The sequence below is a fragment of the Gymnogyps californianus genome, chromosome 1 (assembly GCF_018139145.2).
Source record: "Gymnogyps californianus isolate 813 chromosome 1, ASM1813914v2, whole genome shotgun sequence".
NCBI classification, from domain to species: domain Eukaryota; kingdom Metazoa; phylum Chordata; class Aves; order Accipitriformes; family Cathartidae; genus Gymnogyps; species Gymnogyps californianus.
Window position 1 is genome coordinate 204,829,715 of NC_059471.1, and position 25,652 is coordinate 204,855,366.

General features: G+C 39.1%; 1 protein-coding gene across 1 annotated transcript in view; it reads left to right on the forward strand.

Moving 5' to 3' along the window:
• Nucleotides 1-25,652, forward strand: part of RELN (reelin) — a 297,658-nt gene that overhangs the window by 122,075 nt on the left and 149,931 nt on the right. Inside the window, exons 5-8 of the mRNA XM_050915640.1 lie at nucleotides 8,219-8,251; nucleotides 9,877-9,955; nucleotides 18,073-18,169; nucleotides 23,559-23,610. Of these exons, the coding sequence (XP_050771597.1) occupies nucleotides 8,219-8,251; nucleotides 9,877-9,955; nucleotides 18,073-18,169; nucleotides 23,559-23,610 (261 nt within the window). The remainder of the gene's footprint in view (nucleotides 1-8,218; nucleotides 8,252-9,876; nucleotides 9,956-18,072; nucleotides 18,170-23,558; nucleotides 23,611-25,652) is intronic.

Genomic DNA, 25,652 nt, shown 5'->3' on the forward strand with positions numbered 1-25,652 from the left:
GAACATTATTTCAGGAGCATATATTGAGTTATTCATTTAAGATATGAATAGTACCTCCGTGATAATGCAGGAAAAGTATTTCAATTTTCAATTTCAGTATTTGAGTTTTCAGTATTTTAATATTTCAATGGGAAGTAGGAAGGGGGATTCAGAGAGGTGACTGAAGATGTTAGCTAACACGCTAGGAGGTTAGTTATATTTTGAATGAATTAGAGAAATGTAACACCGGTGCTGGCAATCAGAAGGGAGGGTTGGAATGATCTGGACGGAAGGTGATTGGGCCAGGCGCGTGTCGGTATTTTTACTGTGTGGAAGGAAAAAACATCTGGAGAAATTGCCAAAATGCATTTGGTATTCAGAACAGGAGATAAATTGTACCCCCGTAACGTAGGTGTGGAAGAGTAGTGTTTTGGTGACTAGTATAAGGGGATTTGGGAATAGAAGTGTTGGCAGGATCACCATTTGGGATGTGCTAAGGAGGATGGTGAGAATATCTCACACGGGCTACTGGCTGGATGGACACATCAAGAGTGGAAAAATTAATATGCAGAGTCATCAGCATAAAATGATTAAAAGCCTCATAAGCAGATGAAATTCTCCAAAGCATAGTGAGCGCACCACAGCAAAAGGCAGTCTGTGGTGGCAAGAACAGGTAATGAAAAGAGAAGGAAGTAAAAGACACATTGATGGCAGAGTGACAGACAGCCAGAGAGCTGGCAGCGATCAGCACGATGAAAGCTACGTGCAAGCAAGCTGAAAGGAAATATATGACTATCAGTGTCAGAACTGGCAGCATGGTCAAGGAGAACATGGGCAAAGCAACAAGATTTCTCCCTGCTAGAAGAAAATACCTTGATAAGCAGAGGCTAGTGAGTAGAAATCCATCCATACAGGCTTTGACAGTCCTTTTTTCAGACATGCTGTACCAGGAGATTTTAGCAGGAAAGCTGACAGCAGAAATTATAATTCTTTCACCCTTCTCTGCTTTACATTTCTCCAATTTTGGAGCATAACCTAACCTCAAAACAACATTTTAGCAATACTTATATTGATTAGAACAATAAGTCATTATGGTACTGCATGCTGTCCCTGAGTTCACAGGGACCCTGCAGAACAAGGAGAAAATGAGATTTGTGATTCGGTTCTGTGTAGAGAATAAAAGATGCTGAGATGTGCCATCCCTGGGCCTTCACTGGCTGCTTAGCTGTGACAGTCCCTTTGCCTCCTCTTCCCACCCAGCCACTGATAGCTACGTCCTGCATTGCTTCCCTGAAAGGGCCTCCAGCTTCCCCACCTTGTCATAGTCTCCTGCACCCTCATGACTTTTGCGTTTCCCGTAATTTTCCCAGCAATTCTCTTTGCTTTATACACTTTATATATTTCAGAGACTTCCTGGATTTGTCTTCTCCAAAATATGTGATGTCACTGTGGTAACCCTGCAAACATCAGGTTTGACTTAGTCAAGGATCACCCAGAAGTACTGTTCTATGAGCAGTTGACAATGTAAGAAAGACAGCCATGTAATCAGTCATCAAATTTCCCTGCCATACCAATGTGCAGGCTTCTCAGAGGTTCTCGTAGTCCTTCTCCCACATTTTTATCCTCACCAAGGCTCCTCTCCCCTTAGTTTCCTAGCTCAGTCACAGTTTTCTTGACTCAGAGAGTCAACCATCCCATTGCCCATTGCCCTTCCTCCTATCTATTCCAGCACCAGGCTCTCCTCTGCCCTTTTGTTCTTATTTCTTCAGCAGACAATGTGCATTGCATTAGTCCCCCTAACCAGTGCGTACTATTATAACTCTTATACTATTAGGATTAATTTTCCTATTAAAATAAAAGATGCTTTCTTTGAAGCAAACCTCGTTTCTTTTATTCCATGAAGACAATCACAGTTTCATCAATACTATTAATGTAAACAAAGGATTCTTTCAGAAAGAATTAGTGAATTTATTTAGATGCAAATATCACATTAAGGTATATGCAAAACAGCAAGGTAGATTGACATAAATGAGGTTTTATGGTCTGTTTCTGGCCCTAAACATTACTATACTGAAATGCTGTAATGAATGATGTGACACATTAAGTAAAGAAAGTAAAACCACAGGGAAACTTCATAGATTTATTACAGGATATCTTTTTAATAAGTGTGTTCACTGGAGATGATATCAGACTTCATAATAACTAGTACAAAGGATATACATGAAGGCGTTAAAGTAGCAAGGAATCTCAGAAATCATGTTCACTGTGGCTGTCCACCCTCAGATGTGCATTAGTAAATCCTGGTAGAGTTAATGGGATTTGTGCCATGAAAGGAAAGTTAAGTTCTTATTTTGAAGAGAATTAGGCGATAATAAAGGGTAGTGTTAAGGGATGGCAATGCCAAACAAGCAGCCCTATGTACAATGTGAATGGAATAAGGAATGATGCCATAGGGAAAGACACCAAAGAAAGTAAAATAATCTCTTGAAAAGCTGTGTGTTCAGCATATAATAAATATTTTAGGAAGCTGGAGAGATCTTTGAGAACTGATGTAAGCTTTAAAATTTATAAGAATTTTATTGGATATTGAAGAAAGGAGACATAAAAATTATCAGACAAAAGAGTTAATCCAGCACAAATAGGCAAGAAAACAAAAACTATAAACCAAGACAGAAAAGATAGATGTCATAAATACTTTTAAGGATGAATAAGGATGTTAATGACTGATGATATTCTTGCCATTAATAATATCTTTAATTAACAATATCTTTAACTTGCTGATCTAATAGCAAAACAAATGGAAAATAAGGTAAACTTATTATTGTGCAGATTGATTCATATTTATTCCTGGCTTGAGTAGAACAAAAATCATACATTAACAAACAGCAGCATAATTAAAATGGAGTTGGCAAAACATCAGACCTGGCTGCATTGCACTGTAGAACTCAAAAGAGTTTAGGTCTGTATGAAAGCAGTGATGCTGCTGGGAGGAACAGCTCGCGGTGCAGGGGTGGATGCAGCCGGCACTTGCGTGACACAGCCCCGCCTGCCTTTACCGCACCAAGTAGTGCTGAAGGGTTAAGGAGGCCATTTCCCCTGTACACTGTGTAACTTTGGACCAGTAGCACTGTTCTTTGGAATAAGGACAATACTGGGAGACTTGTGAGTGTGTAATTTAGTTCTGACTGACCAGAGAAGAATCTCAGAACAGTAAAACCTAAGAGATGGAAAAGATGAAGGATGTTGTTCCCTCCTAGTGCAAAATCATTCCTTTCAGCATAGTTCCCAGAATTATATACAATCTCATACTCAATGCCACAAATTATAGGATTGGGATTCCTTTCTTAAGAAACCACTCTACAGTCTGACAGATGTCTCCATATGAAAGTAAATCCTGAGACTGGTCCAGACTCTCTTTCATTTGATAGCTTTTGCCTGAATGTTTGTGGAAGACCTTTTAGGTGTGTTTTGTGCCTTGTAAAATTTAAGAACACTGAAAAACAAACGCAAAACAGATTGCAGGCTCTCAGGCTTGACCAGAGCAGTATTTTACAGAGCAGAAGACTGGAGTTTAGAGCTGATATATTGTTCCTTGGCTTATGTGTCAGCGCGAATAATGCAGCCCTCGGGCAACACGCTGATTCTCTCTAGGGGGATGTTCAGCCTCTATCATTCAATAGCAACTTTGTTTACCAGCAGAGAGAAAGTATTGGCAGGAGTCTAAATAAAAGCATTAATTTCCTTTTTCATCTTCATCTGGCTGCTAATGACAAGGAGATTAGACTTTTTCATAATCTGCAAAATAGAATATACCTCTCTCCACATCTCATTTGTGATGAATTGATGCTCAATAGATAATGGCTGCTGGCTGTTGAACTCTGAGCATGGTGTTTGTCTGGGAGCATTTGAACATTTGTCTTTCTGTAATTCACTTTTCCTTTATATTTAAAAAAAAAAGTTCAGGGTTCTGAAAAAAAAGAAAAAAAAGTATTTTCCAGTGAATTTTAACAATATTTTCTTATGCTGTATTCCCTACCTACCCCTGTACACAGGCTTGACCCCACAGATCTATGGAATATAGGTGTCAGTAGTACAAACTGATGTTGCTGGAACATGTGTTTAATTTGCATTGTGCTAGCTCTTTTTATCTGAATGGAGACTAATTTTGCTTAACATTTAACCATTACCATGTTTAATGATTTTGGTTCTTAATTTTCCACTGACATCAGGACCATCACCAAATCTTTCTTCCTTCCTCATGTTCCAGCTCCTCTATCTGAAGACGACATTCCCTTCCCACTTCTCTCTTATTTCCCTCCCTTCCAGTTTAAACAAAACAGGGCATATTTTTCTATTGGCTTAACCTTTCAGTAGCCTTACTTCATCCACAGAAAATTTTAACCTTTTACTCCAAAAGATGCCTTCATTCTCCCTCATCCCATTGACACAGAGCCCCACAATGACCCCATTGACTTTTGAATTCCCCATTACTTTCCTCAAGTTTCTCACGCTTCCAGTTTGACTGTGGCCTTTCTCTCTCTGAATCACTTTGTATTGTGGACTTTCTTCTGTGCTTTTCCTTACCAAAGGGATTGCCTTGTCTTACGAGGCATGCATCCTACATTTCCTTACATTTTCTCATATTGTATTTGCTCATGCCTCTTAGCTTGTGAACTCTGTTGAGCTCCGTTTCCATTCTTTGCTTAGTACAATTTGTCTCTTGTAAAGCTCTGTATATACCCAGGGTGCTAGTTAAAAATCAAATAATAAATTCATTTACTTTACTTTTTTAAAAAGGTACAACATTCTCGTGCAAGTGAAGATGCATTTTGGAGCCACACAAATACTGATTCTAAATTTAAAACCACCCAAACGTGTGCCTAAGGAACATCTAAGAAAGTGAATCAAGGTTTAAAATATGAACTAAGATGGCCATTTTTCCCCCCTCTCAGTCTGAAGTATTGCATAATTCTTTTTAAATTGTAAATGTTTTATATCTTTGCACTGTAGAGCTACTCTGCACCATATAATTTTTTTTAGCTTTGTCATGTTATGCGAGGAAATGCCATTTCACTTCAGCCACAGTGTATGGCCTACTGTACAATCCATATTGTTTTAAAATAACTAGTTCTATCAATTGATAAAAAAGGCAGATCTGAAAATATTTTAAAACTATTACAATTGTTTTTGTGTGATGTTCTGAATTTCTATTATTTTGTGGACCTTAACTACAACACTTGAAGATCAGGACAGTGCTGTTTTGCAATGAAATATAAAATGGAATACAGAAATTATTCATAGGGAGATTAAAGTCTGGTTTCTCACTCATTAAATGGTACCTTCACAGTCTTTTGTCATACTCAGCTCTGGAATTTGAATTACAAATCAGATGAAGGAATACCTGAGGCAAGAATGCTTGGGCTTCTCAGATCCTGTAAAGATTTAGGAAACATCATCCCTCCTCAACATAAAGTCTTTGTTTGCAAGAACAACCTTTTGTCCAACATTAAGTGTTTGCTTAATTCCACCTTTAGTTTTTTAAATGAGTGATCAGTAGCACTAGTATGCATCTGCACAATTTCCTTCATTTCAGTCTATTGGTAAGCGGTTTTGTTTTGCAATATACTATGCATATAATTGAAGAGCTGTTTTAGGAAAAATTCTCAGATCCCAATTTTGTATTCTTTAATCCCATAAACAGCTCCTTATATTAAAAAAAAATGCTCAAGTCAAAGGAGTTTGCAAATGTAAAGATTCCAAGTTTGTGCTATACCTGTGCCTTTTGGCTGACTGCTGAAATTTTGCATAATAACTTCAGAAAGTATCATTAATGATTGTGTGTATCCTGAGCTGGACTGCCTTCCACAGAAAGCCTCTTCCAAAGACTGGTGCCAAACGACATGGGATAAATGACAATCTAGTCTTTTGTTTTCATTTTGAGGTCTGAACTGCTCTCCTGTGAGAGGAAGGTCTCTTTCAATTGAGTTACTCTCAAAGGCTAATGCAATTTGCTTGGCCAACTAATGAGTCTGCCCATGATGTGGCCTGACACGACCAGCCTCCTCATAGATGAGCACCAGTGGAGTGGCTCTCAGCCACACCTGTGTTCGCAATGGATCATCCTGTAGCAATGATCTGGAACTAATGAAAAGGGGTAATACAGAGCATCAGAGACAGAGGTCTTATTTTAAGCTTAACCTCTTACAACATCAGGAGTATTTCAAATCCCATGCCATAATGTACTTCTTTTCTTACAGGCAAAATCCAGAACAGCTTGCATTGCTCAATCTGGGAAATAATTCAGTTAATCCAGTTTAACCCATTTCTTCTGTGCAAATAGTTTTTAAATGTTTTCTAGATAAATTTATACATGCTTCCATGGAGAAAAACAATGCCTGGCACTGCAAGGGACAAATGCAGTCTTTTCCTGTGTAGTATCCACCAGTGCAGTCCAGCGTTATCCCAGAGGCAGTGCCAAGCTTAATTGTGCAATTGGAGTTGTATTGCTCCAGATTTTGTACCATCATGAGAGGTCTTGGCCATTGCTAGAGTAATTTTTGGCATTTCTGCTGGGGAAGACAAGATAGCATGGATAAGTTTCTTGTATAAAAAATGGAGCAAGTTAGCCACATAAAGAAAAGAAGATTTCATATTTCTACATGTCTGCGATTTCTATTCAGCACCAGACTCTTAAGAATGCCTTTGTTCTTCACTGCAGTAAAGCTTTCAGTGGTTCTGTGGTTGTTTTCAGTGTTGTCTATATATATATAAGGTTACGGGATGGAGTAAAACCTGTTGGTCTTCCCAGTTGTAAGTCAGTTAAATGAAAGGTTTCTGTCTAAGCTAAATCCAGACCGCTTGCTATCCTTTTCTGGTCTGCAGATACCTCAGTTGTTTCTTGCTCAGTCTTCTTAATCACCAGCTTCCCCATGAAATGTTGTGATTTCATTACAGAATGTCATGCCTCCATGCAAACCCAGTGTTCAAGGAGAAAGTAGGAAGGGAAAAACAAAATTCTTGAGATTTGTGTTGGACTTTCTACTCAGATGACTATGTGTGAGGGCTCTACACAGATTGCGGCATTCATTTTTATCTTTATTTTTAATCTATTTTTAATTTGTCAGATGTTATGACAGAAATTGCAGTACTTCAGTAATTTTTTGCAAATATGCTGAAGAAATCAGGAGTACTGATACAATTTAGGTTAGTGCCCAACAAGAAACAGAGAATCATCAAAAGAATCCTGGCTTCAAAATTTCCCTTTTTTTGGTGTTCTATTTACCAAAGTACACAATACAGCTAGAAATATAGCTGCATGGACGAGGTACTGAGAGGCAGAAGAGGTAGCTGCTCCCCAGGAGTTTGCTTCTATGCACCCTCTTTGCCTCTGTGAAAGAGGTGTAACTTACTTTGGATTTAAGATCAGGCAAGGCTATGGATGTAGTAGCTACCATGGAGTATCTAGCACACTATGTAGCCACCTTCTAGACTTCTCCATATTTTTTATGTAGCTGTGCCCTTTCAGATACATTCTGTTTTCATTTGTGTAATGTTACACTGAGACTCCTGTTGCAAAGTGTTAGGAGAAGACTACTTAATAAAGTTTTGTCATTTCACACACGTGCCCCCCATGCAGTGTGTCATTACAATATTCTACTGTTTCTTGGAAGACAAAGACCTACTGGGGAATTGATTCAGCAATGTATGTAAAAATGTGCTTTAAAATAACTGTTTGATTCAGTGGAGTCAATCTGTTACTTGTTGCCCTAGGGATACTAGGATTTTTTCTCCCAACAATATACCCAGTAAAATGTTGGCCAGTGCAGTTTAAATGGTCAAAGTGTGGCATTTTTGCCTCACATAGACTATTTCTTTTGTTCAGCCTAATTCCCACTCTCTTTGACAAACATTGAATTACTGAATCTTAATCCAAATTATTTCTAATAATATCTCATAATCCTAGACTAGAAGTGATCTTTCTTACCTTGCTGTACAACCATTTCTGTCTTTCATTTATTATTGATGCTTATTTTAATTAGAGAATATTTATTTTTTCTTTCCTATTATATTTTTATAACTTCTGGTGTGTGTGACATTTTTCATAATTAAACTGTCGGGATAGTTGACTTAAGAGAACATATACTGTACAATTTGTTTTATGCTGAATCGATTTGTAATGCTGCAGTTTAGCCCTGATCATAGAAGATATTCATGCATTGTGTGTCTTTGTTCTCCGCAGCCCCAACAGAAGCTCCCTTACATCCTCACCTAGGTAGGTGATTTGTCATTCTTCTTATTAAAACTCAGAATCACTAACTTTATTACAATAAGCAATCTGTAAGGTCATAAGAAACTAGCTCTGGGGAATTCAAATAAAAATGCGACTCATATAAAATGAATTGAATTATGTCTAATTCTGATTAGTTGTTTTTTCATTGTGATTTTTATTGCTGTTTATTTATTGCCTTTGAACACTTGCAGTGCGAGTATATCATGCTGCAGTTTGTTCCTAGCTATGTATTAGAGCATCTGTCTTCATGAGGACCAGGGCTGGAGCACCTCTCCTATGAAGACAGGCTGAGAGAGTTGGGGTTCAGCCTGGAGAAGAGAAGGCTCCGGGGAGACCTTATAGCAGCCTTCCAGTACCTAAAGGGGGCCTACAAGAAAGCTGGAGAGGGACTTTTTACAAGGGCATGTAGTCACAGGACAAGGGGTAATGGCTTTAAAATGAAAGAAGGTAGACTTAGACTAGATATAAGGAAGAAATTCTTCACTATGAGGGTGATGAGGCACTGGAACAGGTTGCCCAGAGAAGTTCTGGATGCCCCATCCCTGGAAGTGCTCAAGGCCAGGTTGGATGGGACTTTGAGCAACCTGGTCTAGCGGAAGGTGTCCCTGCCCATGGCAGGAGGGTTGGAACTAGGTGATCTTTAAGGTCCCTTTCAACTCAAACTATTTGATGACCCGTAACCCCCAGTGTGGCACAGCACCATCGCACCAGTGCTGGGTCACTGGGAGGAAGGTTTTGTCCCAGTGCACCTCCAAGGTGCACCCAGGAGCAGGGCATGGTTTCTCCTGCTCTCCAAGCAGGGCACAGAGCACACAGCAGAGCTCCAGCCCTGGACCCACCAACCTGTGTGTTGCAATTTGATTAGTCCAGGACAGATTCTGGCATACTTGCTCAGTTTGAATAGCAGGTGACAGTTACTTCTTTCATTTAAGGGAAATATTTGTAGAGAAGCGTCCGTCTAATACAAATACAGGTGCCATAGTTTTGGGATTTGGGTTTTTTTTTTGTCATCTTACATAAATGATACAGTAAATCTGGGGGAAAATTGGAGTCCAAAGCTTGCAGACCAATAGTTAGAAACATTTGCATAACATAACTCACAGTTTATATTCCTTTAGTGAGCTGACCTTTACTGCCAGCTCCACTGATAGCAGCAGAGAAATTCCAATGAGCTCATGGATTTTTGCTTATGAGTTATAAGAATGAACCCCCTGACTATTAGGAGTGTAGTACACTCACTAGGACATCTCGTCCCTCCTTGTGCCAGTGTTTCCAAAATCTGGATTCAGAGGGGTTTTTTTCTGAACATTCAGAACAATAAACAATTTGGAACAGAAGTTCTTAGAACATTTAGTATGTACTTGATGACTGCATCTTTTCATAGCACTTTGGTGATAGATTGGGACACTTGATTTTGGGTGCTACTGTGATCCAGCATAAGCGAAAAAACCTGTAACTGAGAAAACCCTGTTTTTGTAACTAACATACTTTAAAAAGCCGATTTCCTCATTTTACAATGCATTACTTTAGCTCTAGGTAAGGCAACACTTAGAAAGCACTGGATGATTACACTGGATTTTTCATATAGTGCTTTTTTTTCTTTGTAGCTGAAATGCACAGTGACAGCATTATCCTACGAGATGACTTTGACTCTTACCATCAGCAAGAATTGAATCCTACCATGTGGTGAGTTTAAGACTTCTGCTTTCCTTCATACGCATTTGAGCAAATTAAAACATTTTGGATATTATAGTGAAGTATTTGTATTACATTAATTCCTAGATACCTCCGCTCGCATTGGTGTAAGCTTATGTGTGTCTTTGCTCCATTGGGACCTAAATATATTAGTTTATTAATTAATTGATTAATGAGTGACTGAGAAATTCTAAGCCCATTGAAGTGAGTGACAAATTCTCATTGACTTCAAATTTTGAATTAATCCAAAAATAGAAAGGAGTAGAGCTGAGCTTAGTGAATGTTTTTGTATGAAGATATTGATTTCTTGAAATCATAGCTTTTCATGGAAAAGGTGATGAATTTCAATAATTAAACTTGTTTTTTTCAATTTTTTTTTTTAATTTCATGTTCACATTGTACATATTTCTGGTGAAGATAACTACAGTAAAAACTCCTTCTAAACTGAAATCAGATGTTTCCAAATAATTCAAAAGAAAAAATTAACTGGAATTAAATACCTGCATCTGATTTTCAGCTGCTGAAAATGTTTAAGGTTGATTTTTTTCTTTTTTTGTGGAAGGCAAACTTTTTAAAAACTTTTGTATTGTATAGGAAGGAAAACCCTTTCCCCTCCCAGCTCTATACAGCAACCCCCAACTGCTAGAGGATTTTTTGTTCAATGTGATTCCTGAGTAGGGTCATTCATATTATCACAGTCTACATCTGAAACAGCAAGCCCAGGTTATTATCATTCTTTAACCGGTAGATGCTGTTAGAGAATCTCGGGACTCCACGTGCCTACTAAGGCAAGCACAATTTAGGACAGGTCAGGCAGAAGCTTTATTAACTACGATCATAGTGAGGGAGCACTTGGACAGCATCTCCCCCTCTGCTCCCCCATTCTCTGCCAAGTGATTGCAGAGACTCAACCCACACACTGTTTCAGAAAACAAGGAAAGAGGTGAGGAAAAACAATAATTTCAATGTTAATAAAGCCAAGTATCCATCCCTGGGAAGGATGGACTCTTTAAGTCACTGCCACAGTTCTAAGGACTCCAACAGTAAATAACAGGACAATGTGGAGAGATGGCTGTTGGTGGAGCCTATAGCAGTGGCACACCCAGTGTTAGCTCAGAAGTGGGGAGTTGGGAACAATCGCAGACTGTTAGCTTTTAGTCAAAAGGAATGTTCTTTTAGCAAATATAACTCTTAGCCAGACCTCTCATTCTTAAATATTAATAGTTTTACCACCACGATGATCACAGTGATAGAGTACCATTTCACATGATATATGTACATATGTCACAAAAGAGCAAGTTATAGGTCTCTTGTAGTACAAAACTGATTCTATTCTGTATAGTGAATATATCTACTAGTCATACTATACCCAGATAAACACATTTATCAATCTTAACATGAAGTTTTGAAGGTTGGAGTCTCCTTTTTTTTATATGAGATTGTTACTGAGTTTTCTATTCCTTCCAATCCCATTTCATAAATATAACTAATTTTATTGATTTAATTTGTACAAGACACAGAAATATTTTACTGGGTTAATTTATCTTGTTCAAATAAATTCTTGATGGACATTTTAGCAGTTACCTGCATTTGTTAGTTAGAAATACATATGTTCTGTGAAATCTGACTTCATTTTTCTTTTTATTAAGGCCTGTCACAGTTTTCCATCTGTGCAGGTCTTTCACAGTTTCACCATCTTATGTAAAAAGGTTGTGGTTTATGAAATTTTATGGATATTTTTCTTTTGCTCACACTTATTGTAATACTTTTTAGTATGTGCCTACTATTTTTCTTCCTTTTGTTCCTTTTGTACCATCTCTTTAAAAGTTTTTCTGGACAGATGCATTAGGGACCTGGAATACTATAATATAAAAGAACTCTCTTTCTTTATGGGAATGAATAGTTCAAGGACTCTTAATGGGTTACAGAATAGCTGCCAAGGTAGATAGCTTTAGTAGCAGTGTGTTAAATGGACTTGAGTGGAAAGAAATGAGAGGAGGCATTATTTCCCTGCAGATATCTCATAACTCACAGAGGGCCTGTCTGTTGGGAGGCTCCGTAGTTTATTTATCCTTTGCTCTCTTATCTTTAAATTCATCCTTGCTTTACAGAAGTCTCAACAGAGAAATTTCAGACTAAAAGACCCCCAGTCTCCTGCTCCTTTTGTCCTTGAGATTTGGATTTGGTCCCCCTGGAATAACCCACCTTGGTTGGTGGGTCAGTGCAGAGAGGTGTGTGCTGGGAGAGAGAGTCCCAAAACTCACTGTAATCCTGAGACAAATTTTCCTGTAATAACAGCAGAAAGCCAGTATCTTCAGCAATGCTAAATAGAAGTGGAGCACAAATAAAAACTGTAATGAGGTGTCATGAGCTTTTCTGCATAAAGGATTTCTACAGTAGCTCTGCCTCCAGTGAAGACCCACTTAGTGGCAGAAAGCTCATTCTCATTTGATTGTCTAGTGGGAGTTGAATCAGGGATTATTAACAGTTTATGCCATCCACCCTAAAATTGCATTTTTTCCCCTGGCAGCTGCTAAAATCCCATCTTTACCACAAACAATTGTGGTAACTGCTAAAGCAGTATTTCCAGGCCTGCTCGGTCCCTGGTCTGCTGTGCTCGGAGTGTGTGGTAGCAGCTGCCTCGTATGCACCGATACTCCAGCAGTGCCGTGTCACCAGGGGCCAGTTAGACTAAGCCACTCTAATAATTTCTGAAACCGTTATTTGTGTAAAGATGAAAAGAGAAGTGTTTGTATTTTCCTATGATCTTTTCTTCCCAAATCCTACGTAACACTGGCTTGGATGTGATTAATATTGTCCCACTCCTGATCCCCTTTCTGGCATGTGCAGCTCTGGCAGAGACGTACAGTCCAAGTGCACAAGCAAAGCATTTTATAGCTTCTGTGTGTGTCTAATTTTATGAGTCCCAGCAGAGCCTGTGTGTCACTCCATCGCTGGGAGAGGCCTCACATCAAATAACTATTTTGCACAAGGGCACTGTATGATTTCAAGAGTGGCTGCGTGTTTTTTATGGATTTCTGCTCTTTCGAATGCATTAAGACACATCCTACCCAGCAACCATCTGTTTCTTTGGAGGCTCAGGAGCCGGGAAGAAGTGGCTACGAGTGTTTCTGGAGCTGCAAGGGGAGCAGAAAGGGAAGGCTGGAATGGGGCTCTTTGTAAACAGAAAAATCACAGCATCTGGGAATGGGTTCCTGACCTAAATGACAGTTTGGTGATTGAAAGAAAACAGGAGAAACTGGTAAAGTGGGAAAGGACAAGGAGAGGAGGAGGCAGCAGGAGAGGACACATAAGGAGAAGGAAGCAGGGAGGATTTCTGTGCTGGGAATGCAGGAATGGGAGCATGTTTCATCTCATTTTCTTGGGCCTCAACCACCATGAGGATTTTCTTGTGTTGTGTGTCCAACTGATTTTTATATTCTTTTCTTGCAGCGTGCAATCGTATCAGAATATGATTATTTCCAGAGTTCCCAACCTTTAGGCACAAGCCTGCTTACTTTAAGCAAAGATTTCCTCATTTCTTGGGTCTCATTTGCCACCAACTTTACAAAGATCTCTTTGGCTTGTGAAACAAATATGCTTCACACATTCATAAATGTCCAATGTATTTTATGTCTAACATGTATTAGCTGTGGAAGTTAAGGTAGGTAAGTGACTCCCACTCCATGGTAAATGTAGCACCAATGGCCATGCTAAGCTGTTCACAGCTGACTTGCGGAACTAATTAGACAGTAATGTTTAGTGCATTTTTCAATGAAAAATCTAATAGTACACATGATTAGTAGTCCATGAGACTTGCTGAAAACTGGCAGGAGTGTGTTAGTTCAGAAAGCTCAGGAACCATGGAAGTAATTGATTTCCTCTGTAGGGAAAGGGAATCTGCACCATGTACTACTTGCCAGGGAAGGGCCAGAGAATGGCTGGATGAGAAGAGGTCCAATAGGGATGGTATCTGGAAGACTGTCTAGGTCATTGAGCACCTGTTTCTGTGACCATCTTGCTTCCATGTAACCTCAGAAAATTGCAGAGGAGAGTATTAAAAAAGGTGCTGTATAAGAACTAAAACAGACCAAACAAGAACAACTCTAGAAAAAATATTCCGTTTAATCTTATGATAAATGATTTAATGTTGAGACAAAAAGGGGGGGGGAAAGAAGATGCATAAATTAGTAAAGAAGAGATGCTGGTATTTATGTTTCTGTATAAAACACTTAGTTTTAACAGTAGGACTGTAGACAACAGGAGATTCAGTACATTTAAAAAAGAAAGACTCTGTACAGAAGTTTGTTGCTGGCTAAACTCTCCTTCCCAACTTGATGCCATGTTTCATCTCAAAGCCTATCAGCACTCCAAACAGCAATCACTTACGGAAGACATACTCTTCAAAGATGACATGAAGAAAAGCTGAGCATGTAAAATCAATCAATAAGAAACAGGTTCCATCACTTCTTCATGGCATATGAGAAATGAAGAGGTACAGTGATATTTCCAGTGGCAAAGAGGTGGAGGAAAGCTTTGTGACAGGAGAGAAGTCCTAAAGTGGTTTCCAAATTGCACTAAAACTGTGGGATTAAACTTCAGAAAGATTTATGTTTAAAAATCTCTTGGCAGCTTGACGTGTTTATCTTCTTTATAGTCCAGACATCACAAAAGACATCAGTCAATATAATGTCCACAAACTCAGGTACTGTAGAGGGAAACGAGATGGCAAATAGGGATGAGGAAACAGCAGATGTTTCCCCTTCAGCAAAGTGCAGAACAATAGCAGAGAGGTGGGACTCTCTAAGCCAGAGATGAGAACGATGGCAGGTCTACAGAGAAGACATCCAGATGAATGTGACACACTTCAACAGTGGCAGTGAGTACCAGCTGTGAAGAGAAAGCTGAAGTGATTTTAACGTGTTAAGATTTTAGATCAGGCAAGTGAGAAAGATAATGTAAAAAGCTGCACCCGGCCAGGGCAATTAATACTGTCTCCTGTTTGTATAAATGGAAAAGAAATTAACCTTCCTGTTTGCACCAGGAGAGGAGCAAATTGGATCATTTCTAAACACGTAATACTATGACGATGATCTGAGGAACAGCAGATCAATTATCTTACTCTTTATGCATTCCTGTCAAGCTAGTGAGCAATTTATTGTCAGAGGTAATGCATTTCAAAAAGCACAAAGGTTTGAATCAGGATTACCAACAGTCATCCCATTTCTTATGAGAGGAGTCATCCTCGAAAAGATGAGTGATGATGAAACAGCTTCATTAGAAGGACAGTGTTTCTGGATTTCCAGACAGTATTTCATAGACCACATTACAGAAGTAGAATAGATGAACAGCTGAATCACTTTGTATTCACTGAAATATGAGAATTACAAAATTAAGATATGCCTTGGATTATGTAGCCTGACTTTTCACAAGGGACTAAGTGGTCCCTTCATAGTATTCATAGGCAAAGTTTTCCTGCCATATCTCTGTCCCCCTGCACATATCGGGAGTTCAGGCAGATGCTCTGCTATAAAACTCCAAGATGTAGGGGCAGATAATGAAAATAATGCTCATAAACAGCCAGAATCCTACAGAATTCCAGGTATTCTTCTAGTTTCTGTCCCTCTGTTCTTCAGTGATCAGAGTTTAGGGATCAAGCGAAATTTAGATAGCGACAAAACACGTCCTCCGTGAACTCTGTTTCTGTACTTTCTCTTAAAGTACAATTTGATTCACTCACACGCTCTTTTCTTGCCTTATATTGAGAAATAAAATTATGGACTGACTGTGGCTTCTATAAGTAAATATTAACTCATTGAAGTTGACAGGAACTACATTACTTTCTCAGAGGATTTAATTTTGCTGCTTAAATTCAAAATCCTAAATGCTAACAGTGTGAATTGCTGAATGACTCTATTGACATGCTCATACAGGAAAAAAAAACTCAAGGATTTTTTACGTTTGACTTTGTTTTGGGAAGTGGAGCTGAAACTGACCTTTAATAAAACCTCATAATAAGGGAGAGATTTGGAAAGTGGGAACAAGGCATTCATCTTTGACTTCCGTAATGGACTTGGGCATAAGAAAGCCAGTCCTGTGCTGAATTCACCCAGGACCAACGGCAGAGACTCAAAATAACAAGTGCAATCAATTATTCACCACATATATGCATCTGAAAACCTAACATCTATTGCTCAGCAGAGCTTAGCACTCACAGACCTGCAGGGTATTGTGCAGGGTATTGTACGCTGCCCAGAGTTAACCCATTCTGCCAAAAGTTACCCACACTTTGCTGCCCTGGGAAGCCAGGGGAGTGGCGAGGAGCCCCACCTGCTGCGGGAGCAGAGCAGGAGGTAGCTCCATTTAGTTAAACACGTACTTTAAAAATTCATTTAAACATTATTTCTAATCACTACCTGGGTTCGCAGCAGACTGTCCTCCCTTGCTCAGACCTTTTGGATGCATGGCCCCTGCAGGGAAAAGCTGTCCCAGGCCGCAGGGTAGCTGACAATGCTACCAGCCTCTTCTTTGCAACGCAGCTGGAGATTTCATTTGTCCTGTCCAGGACCATGGTGGGCTGATGGTTTTCAGATACTCAGGAATAGAAAAATCCTGCTCCAATCAGTTTACAGAAAGACTTGCAGAGGTTTAACACAACACTTACTAATGGAAAGACAAACAAGCAACATAAATTAGGAAAAGAGGTGGAAAAAACCCAAGGAAATTTGTATAGGATTCAACTATACATTGAAAGTATGTATTGATTATCTACGATCAACTACAATCATTGAAAGTTCTATCATATGTGTTGACAGCAAGTCCCTGTCTCCTTGGGATTTCTTCCTTTCCATCCGATTTCCTGTAAGATCTGCCATCCAGAAGTCAGCTGGAGAATGAAAAGACAGAAGAAAACCAAACGTTTGCATGCTACTAAACTACATCTGGGCTGTGTATATGGGAACGTGTATTTTGGTGACACTATACATCAGAAAGGGTGGCCAAGTCTGAGGTACTCTGTGTGAGAGAAGCCAAAGAAAAAACTGCCTGAACACCCCTTATATAAGTCCATTGCACTTAAAACTCAAAAAATACCAGTTATCAAAGTACAGACAAAAATCAGCAAGCAATAAGAAGGTTTGGAGTGAGTTCACCCTTGCTTACAACGGAGTTCCTCTGGGAGCAAATGGTTGCCTGTAGGTTTGATGTTAAAGCTGAGCTTTGGATGCCGAAAGGCAATGTTGGTCAGCCCCATCGCAGTTTGTCAGGGGCTGGGAGCATCTCCAAAATTTTTTGAAAATCTGCTTCTCATGCCAAGAGCCAATACCCTGATCCTCAAAGGTGAGGGAGAGAGTCCTTTCCCTCTGCTCTGCAGTCAGGCTGCCCACAAAGTCCTTCATATTAATTTAAGAAATATCAGGAGAGGTGCAATTAGTTGGCTCAGCAGCACTTACCAGCCTCTCTGAGATTTTCTTCATACTTTTTCCCCTAAAAGGTGAACAGAGTGGCTACTCTCTGTTACTAGGAATATGGGATAGGACAAATACAAATAGAAAGCAGCAGCAAGACCCATGTTACAGCAGCTGGGCTGTAGGAGCCTCTTGCTGCCCAGTTTCGGGTAGGGTGTGCAGCTTCAAGTCTGCTCTTTGGGGTAAATAACCCTGCGGGCTGGAGGGGGGCTGATCCTAACCCCTTCTCCTGAGCTGTTCTGTACAGTAACTCCGCAATGGTGGGTTTACACATGGTATATGAAACGTGCAGTAAGGATTTTGGAAGAAGAGTAACTTCAGGGTAGATTATACATCTAAGAGTTCAACTTGGTTTCCCACGGTGTGATGTTTTGCAGTCGACGAGCAGGGACACTCCTTTTTGGAGAAGGGACAGTTTGCAAAGAGCAAGTACTCATTCGCAAGGGCCTTTCTTGAGAGGCAGCTCTAGTACATCATACATACAGTTGCTCAACCTTTACTTTCAGCACCATGATAACAAAACAGTCCAGTTTGTCTGAGTGCCAAGACATAACGGTCTTATTTTATGGTTTACAAGCCCGATGCGGTCTCAAACGTACGGTTTCTGATTTCCATTTTGAACATGGGGTCTTCTTCCTGCAGGTCTGAATGCAGTAACTGCGAGGTTGGAGACCAGTGCGGTGTGATAATGCACGGCAACGCCGTCACTTTCTGCGAGCCATATGGTCCCAGAGAACTGGTAAGTGAAGGCTGGCTCCTCTGCCAGGGCTGGGACTGCAGGCTATGAATCAAGGCTGCGTCAGCTGCAGAGATGTTGGTGTGCTTTGAAAGTTTGGTGTTCGGCAGAGAGGCTCTTAAACAAGGTGATAGGCCCATAGAAGAGCACCTCAGGAACATCCCAATGTTTTAAACAATAGATGCTAACCAAAGGTTATTGCAATAGTTTGCAAGGGAAAGTCTCTTGATCCGGTGTGCATCCAAGTTATTTAAAGTATCTATAAAATACTGGAAAGGCAAGGAAATAGAACTGTGTTGTTAAACTGGCATCATTCTCTTTTTATTTCCGACAATGAAATAGAGGCAAGGTTCATTTTTCTTCTCTTATTTTATTAGCTGTGTTCCGTTTTTTCTTGTCGCTGTTGACAAATGTTAATTTGGTTGTAAAACATCGCTTGTGAACAATGCATCCTACAGACTTAAATGCAGCCTGGAGCAAGCACCTGCCAGTCTCAGGAAAGTGTATGTAACGAATTGAGTCATGATGAAGGGGACAGAATTAATTTCATTGGGGGATAGTTTGGTCATAAAATTACTGTAAGAAACAACATAGTGCAATTTGCATTAACTTGGGATCATCTGGGTATAGAAAATAAATTGAAAGATATATAATCAATGCCCACATGCTGATGCTGGGCAGCTAGCTGCAATGGTGTACATAAAATGGGAGTTTTGGAAAGAACTGAAAAATTAAAAGGCAAGCTCAAAGCCTGTGTAGTTCAAAATTAATTTTCATGTTTTCAACAGTCTTCTGAGTGGAGGGAGAGGCTGATTAGAGCTATTTGAAGAGCTTACATGGAAGAGGGCCATAAAACAGAAGTGGTTTTGGCCAGGCATCTTCTCTTCATTTCAGACACTGACAATTCTTTTAACAGGGTTAATTTTACATCCTTAACTGAGATGAGAATTCCACAAATGCAATGTAGATATTGCTGATGTGGTGACTGAAAGTCATAAACACATATAAAACTAATTTAGAGGTTTTACAGATAAAGGAGAATTTCAGTCATTTCCCTCACAGTCAGCTCCAGCTGGGGAATCCTGACAGGGATGCTAAATTGCCTCTCTGCTACTTTGAATCCTATTTGAATGTACTATACTTCATTAACTGCCTTGAGAAGAGATACTTTGTTTTATGTCCTGTGCAAAAATGAAGTCATACCACTAGAATATTTTTCCCAATTTTTTAACTCATTTTTAGTTGTAATATTGAGCATAGGTAACACTCCTTGAGAAACAATCTATTTATGACATTTAGCAAACCCAGGGTCCCAGCTCTGAGGGTTTTGAAATGTCATTAATTAGCTGTCTTCTCCCTGCTGATATATAATTTAGACTGTCCTTAGTAATCACGAATTGGCTTCAAAATCCAGTGTTGGACCATATTTGTCATATTACCATGTTGTAAAATAGCACTACCATGGCATCAGGAACTTGGAAAAATTTATTATGATGCCAAAGTGGTGTGATTAAATAGTCAGCTGAAAAAATCATCATGCTTATAAACAGTTAGCAGCCTAATAATGAAAGTGTTTATAAATATTATGGCAGTGTTGCAGAAAAATCAAATCCTTCTGAAGGAACATGCTAATGGCTTAACATTTTGGATGAGCACAGGACAGTGTTCATGCCAGAGGTCTGACCTACTTTTATTTTTGAGTATGGACCTAGGTATAAATCCCTGTTTTCTTAGAACCAATTTGTTTCTGATTTGTAGTCATGCTTCAGTGATTTCACAACATATCTCTTCCTGTCACAAATTTTAAAACCTGTTTCATTTCTCCAATCATTACGCATTTTTATTCTATCACCTTTACTACTTGAATCTTATCCTGTCCCTGCTTGAAAAGGCTCTTGAAATCTCCGTTCCTGTTCATGGCTCCTAGTGCCACACCATTGCTTTGAAATACTTAGTCAAGGAGAGCTGAATTTGCAAAATGTATTATATCAACAGCTGTGACAGCTGCTGGCTTGTTTCCTTGACCTCCCTCTCTTCTCCTGACTCCCAGCAGCCACCTGTTACTGCAGGCAGAGGGGGGTTTAATGCCAACTCTCTATGTCTGTTGGTGAGAATTTATCACTGGCAAAATCCTGGAAAGATGTATAGCGTCAGAGATGTTGCAAGCAAAGGAAAATAGCTACTAAAGGCTGCCTACCAGCCTCTCTGCAGCATCTGAACTTAGTAGTCCTTTGCAGAACTTCGCAAAAAGTTTTTAGTAAGCATAATACTTTTTTCTAAAGCATTACTGAAATGATTCACAACATATTCTCTTTTAAGTCTATCTGAATGCCTCTTCAGTGATAACTGATACATTTAATTTCTTGGTGATATGAGCCACCGAACATTGGTAAAGAGTTTCATTTTCAAATTAGAACTTGCACAACATAATTAATTGAACGTAAACTGATATAATAGGTACTCATAACTCAAGTTAGAAAGCACTTTATTATTTGGCATGATAAGTGTGATACCTAATATTGAATCGATCCTGACAGAATGGACTTAAATGAGGATGTGACTCTATTTTTAAAAGAATTATGTAAATGCAGCTTCCCTATTTTTGTTTAAAGACTAAACTTACTTGTTAGGAATATTCCAAAGAGAGGAAAACTGTATTTTAAGTAAATGTTACGTACAGATAGTGCCAAATTTTCAGGTAGTTTTAAAAGTTGCTATTTGAGATGATTGTGAAGCCTTGGGAATCTGTCCTGCTGAATCTGTCTTAGTTCACAGAGCATTAATAGCTGTGATAAATTTCCTAAATTTCCATGCACCCTCCTAAAGCATATGTAGTCTTGTTACCAGCTAATCTTCAGTGGATTTCAGTGAAGATCCCATTCTTTAATATTTATAGAAGTTCCTCTCCATCTGTAATATGTATATAGAAAAGAAACAAAACACACCAAAAACTCATGCCAACTCATGCAGGTCTCTGTCTATTATTTTCAAAGGCAGCATTTCATGAATACCTCAGCTAGGTGCACGCCAGCACTGGAAGAAGACCAGTCCCTTTTCCTCTTCTGCATCACCGCCTGTCCCCTCCCACCGGGGGGAGAGATGGTATTTGTACGAGCATTGGTGGGCTGCATGGCAAACCACACCAGAAAATGAATCCAGGTTAAAACTGACTTGCAAAAAGACTATTAGTTTAACAGAAGTCAACTGTTCGAGCTCATTTAACATGTAGCTACCCAAAAGCTGGTGTTAGTACATGGAAGGGAATGGAGGGAGCTATCACCTAGAATTTGTTAATCATAGACATTTGAATATACATTCTGAATATACATTTGCAAAGATACATTTGCAAAAGAAGAAATTCTTTTGAAAGACTCCAAAGGCAGAAAAGCCAATACAGGTGACTGAGAGATAACGTTTGTTCTGTGTCAATGGAGTCTTAAATAACAGTCAGAAAACATCTGCATTTAGGACTAGCTTTTGTTCAGTGTCATGCAGCGATGCACAGGGTAATAAGGAACTTCAGACATGAGAGAGATCTCTCTCAGCAGTTTTCATGTTTGTCTGCATAGTAGATAATTAAAGAGTGCAGAAATACCTGATAATGGAAGAATCTCTGTTTTCACCGTGTGACTTAGGGAAATCATGCAGAAATTGTACTGTTCATCATTACAAAATGCTGATAAAATTGCCTTTGTAATACTGACATAGTTAATTGGTGCTTGAAAGAATGTAGCATCTTCCAAGTCATTGAGTCTAATCTTTACTTGGGTGCTGGCACTTTTAGAAAATGACAGTTTAGTGTCCATGAGCTCAAATGTTTATCTATATTTTGCAGATTACCACGTTTTTTCATTCTTATCTACTATTCAGTTTGCTCTACATCACTCATACAAGCAAAGCAGGAGGATCATTCCAGTCCTCCGGGTGCTCAGCTTGGAGCTGCCTCCATGCAGATTCCCAGCTGAGCTCTGGTAGCCAAAGCCTGCTAGCCCCAGGACCTTACTTCTGGGGCTGAATTTACTCAGAAGTTTGACTTCTCTGTGGCGTATCCACAATATGATGTGGTACATGGATGCAGATCACAAGGAGCACATCCAATGGAAGAGTCTGTCGCTGCTTTCATGGGAAATGACATGAATTATTGGTGTGTAGTGTCTGACATGGGAGCACAACTCCAAGGTCTTGAAATCTAGGATGCAGGCACCACTGGCAACAATATCAGATGAGTTTATTTAAGGTGTTTGCTGCCCCTGTTCTTCCAATTAGATGACTTCTTTTATGATTGTATAAACTTACTGTCTGGCCAGGTCATGCCTTTTTTCCTTTTCTCTTTTGATCTAATGTTGCCATTGTCTTTCAGCTTGTACATTTTTCCTTCTTCAATGTAGCCTCTAAAATCTGCTTATAATGATAAATTTTATCTTGGTTGGGTCTTTTGCTAAAGTGAATGAACCAAACTTTGAGTCTCCTCTTTTTGGCGTGACCCTCCAGTTGGTCTTTAAGCTTGCTAAACAGTTGCAATGATTTTTCAGCTCTTTGACAAAATAACTAAATGAGGCAGTGTTTTTAAGCAGTGCTTCTGCCTTGCTTGTTATGTAGCAGTACCGTTAAGTCCAACTTTCAAAATGAATTGAAAATAAACAGGTGTCCTTCACAACACTCTAGTGCTTTTTATCTTATAGTATTTTCAGGAAAACAGTCCTAATTTGAACTACTGAAATATGAGGTCATTGAAAGAAGGCAGAAAGAAAGGCCTCAAAGGAGGGTAGTGTGCTGAATACAGAGTGAGCTTCTTGGTGTTTTCTGCCTGTTTCTAGCTCTCAGTTGGATGTCAACAGTGTGTAGATGCTACTACACAATTTCATTGTATATATTATGCAGTATCACCAAGGTTTTGTTTGCTTTGCTGTTGAAGACTTAGGTTCTGTTATTCCCTCTTAAAATTCCATTTTATTATTTTAGGTTTACTTAATGTTATTTTTATTATTTATTTATGATCATTTTTAGTTCTTGTTCTGTGCTGGGAGAAGTGAAAACCATTCTGTGTATACAGATTTATATTAAGCTGACCATAAACCATAGGGTTTATTTTTTCAATCTTCTAAACACTGGTCAAGCACCAGTGTTTCACATAAATGTGCTTGCTTTGTAGACATTAATATGATGAAAGAAAAAAATTTCCAGCTTTGACATATGATGAGATATCAATAATCAAAATGACATAACAGAAATGTCCATGATCACTCAACCTGAAAGGGTTGGCGATTAATAGTTTTATGCACTGGAGATCTAGGTATCCAGAGATTTTCCATGCTTTCAAAGAAAAACAAGTGATGAATGTATTGTTTTGCTGATCTAACACAACCTCTGCTGTTTGCTTTTCTTCCTGTAGACCACCACTGGCCTTAACACAACTACTGCATCCGTCCTTCAATTTTCCCTTGGTAAGTCTAGCTTACTCTTTCACCTGAGAAAGTGTAAAAAGTAATTTCTGCAAAGAAAAATGGCCCTCAAGTTCAGGTTTACCTTTCTGGTCAATGTTCCACTTGACATGAGGGATTAAAGAAATTTTTTAAAAACTGCAGCACATTTATTCATCTCCTAATCTAGAGCTCCTAATCTAAACTTTGGAAAGGAGAAACTCTAGTGGATACTCTGATGATGGGAGCCACAGTCGTGTTTGGGTTTGGGGTTTTTTTACTTATTTTATAACCTGATGGATAACATTATAATCTCTTGCTCTTTCTCTGAAGTATGATTACTGTTTCTAAAAAATGAACTTTTTTAACATTTAAAACCCTTGATACATTCCAAGTTACAGCTGGGTAGTGCTGTTTTTAACATATCTGTACAAACAGAATAGGTAGGACAGACCAAAACTAAATGCTATTTAGTTCATGTTATCAATAGTGTGGTTGTAAGCTGTATTACTCAGAATACCTGCTGTAAGTTATTGCACATTTTCACTGTGTAGTTGTGGCTATAAATTATGGCAGAAGTTGTGGCTTGGGCTGAAGGCGAATTGGGAACACACTCATTTTGTTAACTCATATCTCAGTGTTCAAAATATGAAGGAAAAATGTTTTTATGATATAAATGGTTCAATAAAAAAGCAAGCAGGAAATGTAGCCTGCTTCCTCACTGGACCCCTGGATATGTGTTTCCAAATCATATTCCTATTTTTAAAAAAGTAATTCTCCAAAAGTATCTCAGCAGACGTGTGATTAAACTCTGGAAATCTCAGCTGGAAATAAGAGCTATCGGGTAGCTTGGCAAGCAGCTTGGGTTTTTTTAATGGATTGGAAATCAAAATCCTAGAAGGCTCAGAAATACATCATTTAAATTTGTTTTTACCTGAAGTTGTTCATTTGACTATTTGAGGTCATCATTACCCGTCACCCTGCAATTGACTGCAATGTTAGTAGTTCTAAGGATTGGTAGCTATCCTTTTACTTTGAATTACTGTTTTTAAAAAGCCATAAAAATGTATCCATTCCTACACTGAATTATTGCATAAATATTGGGCACCTCCAGTGAAAAATAGCCTGGAGCTACCCTGCAGTTTCATTCAGCCAGTGAAAGGGGAGCCGCTCACTTGATCTGCTGGGACATGTCGCTTGCCCACAGAAGCCTTCCCACCCTTGGCTATGCCCAAGGATAGGTGACTTTTATAATGCTGCAAGTTTGATGATGGAGGAATTTTGCTTTTCAGGAAAACTTACAAAAATCTTCTATGGATTATTCTTCCAGTGACCCAGAGTGGTTAACAGCAGTGTAAGCTGAATGGGTTGGTAGGTAAATGTTTGCTGTCACAGCTCGGTGGCTGGTGTCTGCTGCAGGTGAACTGCAGAAGGGTGCAGGCTCCCAGAAGTTTCAAAATTAGACTTAAGATTTCACTAGTGGCCTTTGTTCCTATCAGCTGGGGAAGGTCAAATAAAAAAAGGTTAAGAACAGGCTGAGTAGGAAATACCCTATATGACAGGATTGTCATGAGTATATGGTAAGAATACCTTAACTTGTACCAGTAGGAACCAGTAAAATCCCCAGTACAATGGAGCAGGAGAGGGGTGGATGCAACCTGAGTAAATCAAATTTCAGCCTCAAGTTCAAAATGTATCACATTTCCCCATGTGCCTGTGTTGAGCTTGAAATACAGTGCAGATTGGTTTTGTAACTGATAAAAACCGGCGTGAGCCAGGGGACTGCTGCTGAGCTCAGCAGTACTTGGCTTTAGAATCATAAATCTAAACTAGGCATTTGCCAGTTTCCAGCTTATTCCCAAATGCCTGATTTAATCATAACCCTATTTAGGGATTCATCCAAGGGAATTGCCTTTTTTTTTAAAGAATGTTTAACACTTTCTATCGACTGTGGAATAGCTTAAGCTGTAATCTTTTGGGGGTATCTTTATATTGAATTTGTCACACAGCTTTGGCCACATTAAAGTGCATACCCTTTGATTTCTCTCACCACTAATTATCAGATG